Genomic DNA, 11,503 nt, shown 5'->3' with positions numbered 1-11,503 from the left:
TGCCGCTGTCTATGAAAAACTTACAAAAATCAGAATTTGAGAAATTATTTTGTAACAGGTTGCATGACTTTTGGATCACCCTGCACAATATAAAGGGCATCCATAATTAAAAGACCCTATTTTAAAGTGGCCTACAGGCGAAACCAGTCATCAGGAAAGCGTGAAATTTTGTGGAGACCTCATGAAGTGATGGGAATTTGTTTCCGGGGGAAAAAATTAGTTGCACATGTCGCCACCTGATGGCATTTCACTTTGAATACCTGTAGTAAACATGTAAATTTATATTATGTCACGCAGCATCTGTTATAAAATCTAGAAACATTTGCGGAGATCTTGTTTCTCAATGTGTTAGCTGCTTACAATGACGATAAGTTTACGAGATTGTGCTTTCTTGGTCAAATTGTTTTACCAAAACAGCAATTCTTCAGTAACTTCTCTATGGAAATATCAGTCTTGGAAGAAGATTTGAAAAGGTCTAATGAATGTTAAAAACCTTTGGAGTATGACAAAATCTGAAACCACAGGATTGTTGGCTGTTCGTCCTGGAAAAGGAAGAAAATCTGTTTCTATAGACACAGTACAGGAGGTTTTCGTTTCAGGTAGAAGAGAACAGAGCTTTTCAAATTCTTATGGTAGCATTATATAGGCCACGTTCAACTGTCCATAAGATCATGCAGAATATCCTCCGATATTATCCGTACAAACTTTCACTTGTGCAGTGGTTGCTTCCACATGATATTATGGCGCTCGACTCTGGTTCTCACTGCAGTTTCTAGCTTGTGTTGTGGTCGATTCAGAATGGCCTTGGAATATCCTCTTGACAGATGAACAGCATTTTCACTTGGATGGTGCAGTCAATACTCACAACTGCCGAATTTGGGAACCAGAAAATCTGCACGCTATATTAGAGGTTCCGTTGCATTCACCAAAAGTGATTGTATGGTGTGAATTTACTGCATCATTTATTCTCAGTCCTTATGTCTACGAGGAGTTACATTCTACAAGCTTAGTGACATGTTCGATCACTGGGAAACGATATGCATTGCTGTTACAGAACAAAATTGTCCTGGCTCTGCAAGCAAGTCACTGCCTTGCGGACACAATCTAATACATGATACCATGGCCATCAAAATTAGGTGTTATCGAGAGGCAATTGTGTGTATGTCACAGAAAAAGGATAGGAGCGTAAGTAGGATCTACTTTCGGGGGTGGGGAGCACACAAGCTAGTTTTTAGCCTTGATAAACCATTTCAAATTTGCAGAAACTGATTAAAACAGCATTTAAAGTTGTCAATAATTTAATGTTTATACTTTTTTCAATTTCCGATTGTTTTTGCCCCTCCGTGTGTGTGTTTCTTAAAAAGACAGAGGAGACAAAATAATTTTACAAGATGCTTAGGTGGGGCATGGCGAAAAAAGGTTGGGAATCACTGGTATATAGGTATTAAATCTGTTTTTATCATTAGGTATCAATAAAGAACATGAAAATTCCTCAATGCGCTGAGTTTTAATTTGGGTAATTTCTCGGAAAAGGGCCATAGAAACAGAACCAAAAGCAATGCAGAAATTGTCATTATATCCAAGGTAAAGGAATCAGTCAGAACCATCAATTATTGATGATGTAGCCAATTTGTTAATACAACCGAGTTAGACTATTTCTACTTGGTTGAGCAGAACCACCTCTGTTTGAAAAAAAAAAATTCAAGTGCTCGAATTTCATTTCAACTTATCCATGTTGAACACCATATAAGATATTTAAAATGCTCTGATTATCCGCAATTTCTCCATAGTATCACAAAATGTTTATTTTAATATGATAAAAGATGCACAGTAGTAGCTTAAACACACACCTACCAAAACTGCTCAGAATTTTCAGTATGACATACTACAAATTCTAACTTTATGTGCATCAACAAATAATTCAAGATGCTTGAAAGTATAATTAAAATAATATATATAATATTTTATTTTATATGCCATCTGTCCTAAATTTTTTTGAGCCTGTGTCTTTTTTGGTGTTGCAATTTCAGATCACACAAGTGTATTTCCTGTAACAAAGGGACTCTATATTTAAACCATCAATTTTTATTTTCACGCATGTCCACTGCAGCAATATAACAGCTTTTTACCCGGAAGTTGCTAACTTTTTTTTTAAATATTTTTTGCTGCATAATTTTTACTATACTTTCAAAAATTTAATTTCATTTTACGTATTTGGCAATAAGTTGCTTTATAATTTTTTTTCAGTCATTGTATTATATAAAAAACAAACTCAAAAAAAGGGTTGCTGCACCATTTAGGAGGAAAATTTGTTTTTGCACTTACATATTGCAAGAAAATATGGCAGATATAGTATGGCAAAGATAGTATTTATCTTTTCCATGAATGTGATTTTAGTACTTAAAATAAGTCACTGACGTATAATTTATTGAGTTTGGTTTCTCCATTCATTCCATTAATTTTCCAAAAAATTTAAATTTATGATTGATAGATAGAATCGCTCATAATTCCGGAATGATGTAAAGCAACTTACTTTCATTATTATGATTGACATATGTAACTCTTTGATTCATATTTAAGAAAAGGGAAAAAGTGAGCATATATAAATACATATATATATAACAGTATTTATTTCACTTATGTCTGAATAAGTTTCGTGTAAGCCATGAAGCTTTAACTTTGTTTTTGCTTTGTGTTTCGGGAGATGAAGGGCAACTTCTGGGTGATTTTGTTAATTTTTCTTCTGGAGACTTGAATGATTCATCATCTAGCATCAGACTTTGTCGACATAATTGAGAAACTGTACCCATGTCCTTTTTTTTACGGCTGCGCCTTAAACGAAAAAGAGATGAAGGAAAAATTTCCCGACTGGTGAGACTTTTGAATATTGATGAGCTCGATAATGATTTTGTTGCTGTGAGTTGTGATTTTTCAATTGCTGTTGCACATTCTGTATTTTTTTGCTTGTCATTTTTTTTAGACAGTCTGGACTCTTGACAAGTTTCGCCTGTTCTGCATAGAACCAAATTCATAGAATCAAATGATTTATTTGAGCTCATTGATGTTCGATTTTTCTTATCATTTTGCTTCAGTTCATTTTTCATCATTTCAGAATTGATTTCAGATTCTTGTATAATAGTTTGCTCTGGATTTTCTATTTCTAATGATGTCTGAGATACACATTTATTATTGTCTGTTCTCAAAATATTTGATTGCTTGAACCCTGTTATGTTTGATGATGAAATGAAATTTTCCTTCGCTTTTAGCAGTGCTGCAGATCTAGCTCTAGAGCAAGGGCTTGCAGGTGGACTTGAACTATGGAATGAGTCAGTGGCAATTGGCTTGAATAACATTGGATAATGATGTGCATTGATAACCCTTGGTGAGCTTGGTGTGCTAGAAAATGAATATGGAATGTTTTTAGCACTGTATTCAGAATTTTGAGTTGGTGCTGAAATCTTTCTAGCAACTGTGGGTGAACTGTATGTACTAGAACAAGGAGTTCTTGAAGCTTGACTCTCCAGTACTTTCTGGTTATATTTCTCTATGAGAGTTTTTACATTGGGAGCACTTTCTTTGGAAATTTTTTTTGCACATGATCTCTTCCAATCTATTTGCGTATCTGAAGGAGATTTAAAATAATTTGAGTTTGATTTTTGGTTATCAATTGTGTTTTTATTCATGGAAACATAATTAGTTTCTTTTACATTTTCTACTGCCACGACTGTACATTCTTCATGTTGTAATTTATGACTCTCACCAGATTGATCCATTTCAGTTATTGCAAATGATACATTGTTTGAACTATTTGGTATTGTGCAAGAAGTACTGATTTTTCTTGGCAGTTGCAGTATATGTTCCATGTTTTTATCATCTTGTTGATCTTGAAAAAAGTCAGTTTCTTTAAGTTGCTGTTCTGCAGAGAATAGGCTCACACTACATTCTGTAGGGTTGACACGATCTTTTGAAAAAGTATTTGATTCCATTAAATCTGTTTTTGGCAATACAACTGTTATAGTTGGTTCAAAAGTTGAATAGTTGCCATACATACTTTTTTGTTCTTGTGCTGAGTTGCATATATTTTGCTGATTCAAAATCTTTGATTTTCTTTTCGGTAATTTAATTGTGTAGGTTGGTTGTGTTTCAGTATTTGAATTCATGTTTATCATATTATTAGATAGTTTAGTACAACCTTCATTCCTGGGTGGAGACAGCTGCGAGTTTTTTGGAATATCTCCTGATTTATCACCTATATCTGAAATTTTGCAGAGTAGAGTGTGTGTAGAACATGCTTTTTCGTCGCTCTGGTTTATGATATTGCTCTCTGTCAGATTTTTCAAGCTGCAGCTATTTATTTTGATTGAACTGACACCATCTGAATTTTTGTTTGAAACTTTACTTTTACTAGTGATTTCATGATTGTTGCACGATGAGTATCCTGATGCAAGTCTAGTATCAAAAGCATCACCACCTTGAATAATTGATCTGCTGTTTGACAATATTTTCTTATGAATTCTTTTTTTGTCATCCCACTGCTTTCTGAATGGTTGGTGAATTTTTGATGCTTCATTTAAATCTGAATAGTCTTTTGATATTCTTCTGTCTTTTGTACCAAGCAATGATTCAGATTTTCTTATATTAATTTGTTCATATGAAGTAGGTTTTGAATCTGATCTTCTATCACTGTGAGATTTGTAAATCCTGGGAAAACCTTTTTTCATTGTGGATATTGTTTTATTAGCAATCACTGGTACTTTTAATGTTTGTCTCTCGCTGCATTGATGAAGGCACAAATGTGTTGCTGCATGTGTTTTTCTGTTCATGTCATTATCTTCGGCTGTAGCTGCTGTTAGCTCAGAATTTTGGTATTCAGTTTCTTTAGTTTGTACAAGATGTGATTCACATGCTTTTGTTTGTTTTCTTATATTTCTATGTGATTTATGATTGACTTTCCTTTTTCTAGTTTGAAGTGGTGACTGCATATTCTGGTCCCTTTCATGGCTATCTTCACTATCTGTTATATATTCTTTTGTGCTATATTTTTTTGAAATCGGGTACACCAGCACAGCTTCTTGACTAACTGGTATAAATGATGGCTTTTCTGTTTTAGAATAAAGTGAAAGCCTTGTAAAAGTCTCTTCTTCTGTAGAGCTGTCAGAGTCACTCCAGTATATGTTTTTTACTGGCTTCTGATCAAGTTTCTGAGTGGGGTTTGATATCGATTTGTTTGAGTTACAGCACACATTGGCAGAATTTTCTTCATGTTCTGTTGCAGATATCAAACTGATACTGCTAGCAGAGTTTCTTCTTACACTAATTCTAGATGATTTTGCTTCATTCGTTCTAGAGGCTATTGGTAAAGCATCATTGGTAAAGCTTTTATTTTTACCTATTGTTGAAGTCATTTCTGCTGGCATAGCATGCTCTGTACTTTGTGGACCATGAATTATGTAGTCAGCCATACTCTAAAACAGAGTAAAAAATAAAATAAGAACCTTACATAATATCTTTATACTCAATTTACTTTATCACATTTTAAGCTTGAGGTTTTTTAGATCTAAATAGCACTTGACAAAATTCTAGCTGAATTTTGTCATGATGTGACTCACTTTATTCACACAAAGCATAGATAACTGGATTTGATGCAAAGAGAAATTTTCAAAAGAAAATTTTCACAGGCCTCTGCAGATTCTCTGCAATTATCCTTCCAAAAATTCATCTTTGCTTCAAATCTGTTTATCTAAATACTCTGTAACAATATATTAATCATTCCCAATTATAGTAATCTTTGATCATAATAATTTTTTAAATGCTAAATACTTAGTAATGTGGTGTCAAAATTATTTAATTGGAAAAAATAATTTTGTGCACTATTTTTTTTAAATAATTTTTATTATCTTGTATTTCTATTGCAGTTTGAAATTCATGAAAACAGAAGTGTCAAAAATGACAAAATATTTTATAATGCTAAACAATTCTACTGCTGATTCATGTTTTTCAGCTGAAAAGAGGCTGTTTTATTATGCAACAGTATAAGTTTCTTTTCACTTTCTATGGTTGTAAAGGAAAAAGCATGATTAAATACAGGGTGTGGCAAAAAGATTGCTCTGATGTGGTGGAAGGGTTGTTTGGCCTGTAGTGAGGCTAGAGCAGTGGGTGTTGTCATTTTAGATGTGTAACATCATGCCATTTTCAAACATAGCTCTATTTTAATCACATTTACAAATGTCTGATCGAAGTGTCCACAGAATTTTACACAAGTCATCATACATGCATCCCTATAAGATAATGGTTGTACAGGAGTTAAATGTGAGTGATTATGAAATTTTTATCAGGATGCATATTAAGTGACTTGTGTAAAATTCTATGGACACTTCGATCAGACATTTGTAAATGTGATTAAAATAGAGCGATGTTTGAAAATGGCATGATCTTACACATCTGAAGTAACTATGCCCAGTACCCTATCCCTACTACATGCCAAGCAACCCTTTTACCAAATCAGGGCAACCTTTCTGCTGTACCCTGTATTTAAGCATTCTTTTTCCTTTACAACCATAGAAAATGAAAAGAAACTTATATTTTTGCATAATAACAGCCTCTTGTCAGCTGAAAAACATGAATCATCAGAAGTAAAATTGTTTAGCATTGCAGCAAAATATTTAGTCATTTTTGAGATTTCAGTCATGAATTACAAACTACAATAGAAAAACAAGATAGTAAGTTGGTGTCAAAATAATTTTTGAGTATTTAACATCTTGATTTATCCATATTTCATAAATAAATAAGAGCTATCCATACTCAGAAAAGACAACCATGATCTTTTTAATGGGCAGACTATTATATTCTGTTAATTATTATTTGTTTTTTTGAGGATACATGCTTTCATATTGGGTATTTTGGTTATGAAGGTTTTTTAACAACTGGCTGTTGCGAAGATATATTTGGAAAGAGAGAAAATTCAACTGCCCCTGCGGGGAATCGAACCCACATCCTTTCACTTTCTGGGAGAATGCCCTAGACCACTAGACTACAGAGGCACCGAATCTCTCAATCTTTCCCTGGAGCTCATGTACACTGAAAGATTGAGAGATTCGGTGCCTCTGTAGTCTAGTGGTCTAGGGCGTTCACCCAGAAAGTGAAAGGACGTGGGTTCAATTCCCTGCAGGGGCAGTTGAATTTTCTCATTTTCCAAATATATCTTCGCAACAGCCAGTTGTTAAAAAACCTTCGTATGATAGCGGAGAATGACATCATCCTTGTATATTTTGGTTATATTTGGCATCCATATTTTTTATGGGCATAATTTTTCAGCCACCTTGTTAGACAATTTGCCTGTTGTGGCCTTTGTATAACATTTAAAAATTTCTAGTAATCCACCATTACTGGATTATGGGACACCATATTAGAAAATTTCTAATGCAGATAAAATCCATTTCAAACAGACATTGTACTACTTCACCAAACACCAACTCTGGCCATATCACTATATTGCAATTTACTGCCATTAATGAGATGGGTTGGAAATCAAGGTGCTGTCTGCCTCCTCAAGTTCGTTAGGGAAAATATCTTATCTATACCCCCCCTTGGGTTCGACCCCGGGACCGTGACAGTGGTAGACAAGCATCTTACCACCATACCACTCGGGCTCCATTTCAAACACAGTCAAGTACCCATGCTTGGGACAATTTCAAACTTTGCACTGAAAAATCAGCTCTTCAATGAAACTTTAAAAATAAAAAAAACTTTCTTTCAAACCGAGCACAACTCAAGTCTATTACCATCTATGGGCTATTTACTACCTAGTGAGTTGTACTGGAAGTGTAACTATGTCTGTATCTAACAGTATGAGTGTGTATGTAGTGTTGTGTATGATTTTTCAGTGCTGCCATCTATACTTCAGAAGAGAAGTGAGTGAAGTGTAATAACTGAATATTTGTACTGTTTGTAGGTCTGTTGCTCTCTGCGGCGAGACTTTTTAAAGGGGAGATTGGTTCACATTTGCATCTTGAAGTTGGGAACCACAGAAAACCAACTTCAGCTGACCACCACTGTGGCAATGGTGGGGTTCGAATGCAGGACCTCCCAATGCAAGTCTATCACTATGACCACTCGACCACCACAGTGGCAACAAAAAAAAAACTTTTTTTTTTTTTAAACTGATCACAACTCAGGTCTATCGCCATGGGCAATTTACTACCTAGTGAGTTGTGCCGGAAGTGTAACTGTGTGTGTACCTAACAGTCTGAGTGCGTATCTAGTGTTGTGTATGATTTTTAGTGCTGCCATCTATATCTCAGAAGTGAAGTGAGTGAAGTGTAATGACTGAATATTTGTACTTTTTGTAGGACTGTTGCTTTCTGTGGCGAGACTTTTTAGCGGGAAGATCGTCTCGCATTTGCGCCTTGAAGTTGGGAACCACAGAAAACCAATTTCAGCCGACCACCACTGTGGTGACGGTAGGGCTCAAACCCGGGTCCTTGGGAACAAACATTACTTCCTCTACTCTTTGAAATTTTAGGTGTATAAATTTAATATAAAGGTTTTTAACAGCTGGCTGATGCAAAGATATATTTTTTGGAGAGAAAATTCAACTGCCCCTGCTGGGAATTGAACCGACATCCTTTCACTTTCAGCTTTGGCCTGAATTGTGTCCGGCTGTCCATGTACATATGAGACACACCCGTCCAGTGCACACAAGCTCCAAGGAGAGATATTCATTGCCTCTGTAGTCTAGTGGTCTAGGACGTTCACCCTGGAAAGTGAAAGGACGTGGCTTCGATTCCCCGCAGGGCCAGTTGAATTTTCTCTTTCCAAAAATATATCTTCGCATCAGCCAGCTGTTAAAACCTTTGTATGGATAGCGGAGAGTGACATCATCCTCAGATATAGAATTAATACCTAAAAAAAGTAAAATGTTTATCCCAAGTTAGGTGTGGTACTTGGGACAGTATGGTTTTTGTGTGTTGTCTCATGTTTAAGTGCTTTAGTTTAAACTTGGGACAAGTTCATTGGCATACGCAAAACGGGGGGGGGGGTTCTAACCCCCACTTGAGCTGAGATTATTGTTATTTTGCAGAAAAAATGTAACGTCCCCACCCACATGAAGCAAAAAAAACCAACCCCTCTTTAGCATGCTTAATAGTAAATAATTGAATAATCCTGCATATGCTTATGGACAGGTTAAATCTGTAAAAAAATCTCAAGACAATACCAGCATAAAAACAGTTCAGAAATCATTTTATTATTCAAAAATAACATCACAATTGAAACATCAACATTAGGAAATGAATGAACACATCTGTTTTACCCATGTAAGTTCATATTTAACAGACTGTGAACAACTGCTCATCTAAACTAGCATCTATGACCATTCCTAATTTTTGGCTCTCTTTCTACGCCCTTATCATACAAGGTGGTAACTATTGACCGCCCAATAATTGCACATGTGATTCCTCGTGAAAACGAATATGGAAAAGTGTTTTTCGTTTTTGGATCAGACTTTTGAGGGAAGGTGCATGCAGTGCATAGTGTTTACTGCGCTATCATTTTTTTACCGTCTTTTGAATTAAATCATACATTAATCAATGAAGTATGTAAAAATGGTAGCTTCTTGACGAAGGTATGACTGGTGCAAGCAGTAAAATGATAACAAAGATTCAGTCAGAAACTTTTAATCAAACTAATTATTTTATGAATTGGCATATTCAATATAATTAGTAGTTTCAGATTTTCTCTTGATTATTCCTGGAGTTATATTTTCATACTTTTCATATTTTTGGTTTTTCCACAGGCTTCACATGTCTCGCTCAAGCATTAGACTGCGTTGTATGTGTATAACGGACCGATGATTGTTCCAATAGGTCATGAATTGACGTAATGGCTCACAGAAGGCAGGATAGGGGGCAGACAGGACTCTGGGACCCATGTTGTTTTGATTTTATTTTTTTTTGCACCATAAACGCACTGTAAACAACCATGGTTATTTATTAAACATACATATTTAGTATTCATTTAAATTGACCAGAATCACCCCCAGGGGTGTGCGACAGATATGGCCGCTCAGGGCAACAAGCTTGAAGGAGTCCTGCATATGTGGTAATATTTCACAAAAATAGTTAGCCATGCCATTGACATTTCAACTATGACTAGAAATGATAATGATTACTTGAGGTAAACAAGAATTATTCGCAACTCAAGGGAGTCCCACAGATAATTTTTTTCTACAGGCTAAATTCTGAAGGTTTACTAACATTTTATTTTCGGCTTGAAATCAATTTAACTTAGATAATAATGCAGATTTTATAAACTATAATTAAACAATAGACGGATTAAGTGCAACCAATTTTTCAGCTAGTTTTTGGACCTTTAATACCTTTGTTTTAGTTATTTTTTCCTCCTTTCAAAAATTATAAGTGTCTTTTTTAGTGCCTTTTTGCCTGCCTATTTCGACAATTTTTAGTGCCTAAACCTCTGGGCTGTATAACATACTTTATGAGAAATATTTTGGCATGACTTTGAAATTTATTCCATCCTAAATCAATTGGTCATTTTTTTTTTAGATCAATTTTCATTTTGGAACATATTTACCCCGGGCTTCTCTTAGCAGAGATTGATTTCTGGCTCTTGCCACCTTAGACACTTTCTTTCAAACTGAGTACAATTCAGGTCTATCACCATGGAAGTGTAAGTGTGTGTACCTAACCTAACAGTCCGAGTGTGTATGTAGTGTTGTGTCTGAGTTTTCAGTGCTGCCATCTATAATTGAAGTGAAGTGTGCCTTTGGCACTACTAATTTTGCCACCCTTTCCAAAGGCTATTCTATTTCATTTAATTTTTTTCCCCTGAAAAAATCATGCCCTCTCCCCTCAGCTCTCATTTTTCAAAGTGAAAGTCACCTCTTTACTGCTTTTTTTTCGAAATATGGTTTTGAGTGTTATGTCACACACACTCATAACATAAAATCTAAAAATTTTGAATTGTATTTGTTAGGCTTCATTTAGGCTTGTTGTAATTTCATTCAACAAGCTTATTGTGTTAATCAAGTTAATTGTGTTGCAGAATTATAATCGCAAAAGCTGTGATGTAAAATGTAAATCTTCCAAAACTTTTAAATTGCAACTGGAAAAAAATCTCGTCTGAAAATTGTTAGTGATACTTTATTCATTTAAGGGGTGTCATGGCCCCTGAAGTCAATTTTTCAAACATGACCAAAAAATATTTCATTCAAATGAAAATCAAGTGAAAAATATTTTGTCAGTTGGGTTAATTTTTCTTTTTTTTTCTTCAAAAAATAATGAATTATAGTGAAAAATGAACAAATGTGAACAAGAAAAAAATACTTTGAAAGCAATTTTCTCAAATTTCAATTCTTGAATTCATCCGTTAGGACTGACAAAAAACTACTTCACCAAAAATTCAGAAATTTTATAGGAATATTTATACGACATGCCTTAATAAAATGAACCTTGAACTTCGATATTGGATCATTTTTTATAAATTT

General features: G+C 34.7%; 1 protein-coding gene and 1 non-coding gene across 2 annotated transcripts in view; one reads left to right on the top strand and one right to left on the bottom strand.

Moving 5' to 3' along the window:
- Positions 1 to 1,494: 1,494 nt before the first annotated feature.
- LOC149080620 (uncharacterized) overlaps positions 1,495 to 11,503 on the bottom strand; it is a 58,302-nt gene continuing 48,293 nt past the window's right edge. The window contains exon 17 of the mRNA XM_089239771.1: positions 1,495 to 5,465. Coding sequence (XP_089095897.1) covers positions 2,634 to 5,465 — 2,832 coding nt within the window. The 3' untranslated portion in view covers positions 1,495 to 2,633. The remainder of the gene's footprint in view (positions 5,466 to 11,503) is intronic.
- Positions 7,100 to 7,173, top strand: TRNAS-AGA (transfer RNA serine (anticodon AGA)). Its single transcript has one exon. It is a non-coding gene; the product is annotated as a tRNA-Ser (tRNA).

This window comes from Pholcus phalangioides, unplaced genomic scaffold (assembly GCF_987345545.1).
Source record: "Pholcus phalangioides strain wild (caught in Gottingen) unplaced genomic scaffold, Ppha-v1.0 ptg000011l_1, whole genome shotgun sequence".
NCBI lineage: Eukaryota > Metazoa > Arthropoda > Arachnida > Araneae > Pholcidae > Pholcus > Pholcus phalangioides.
This window is presented reverse-complemented; position numbering and strand designations above follow the sequence as displayed.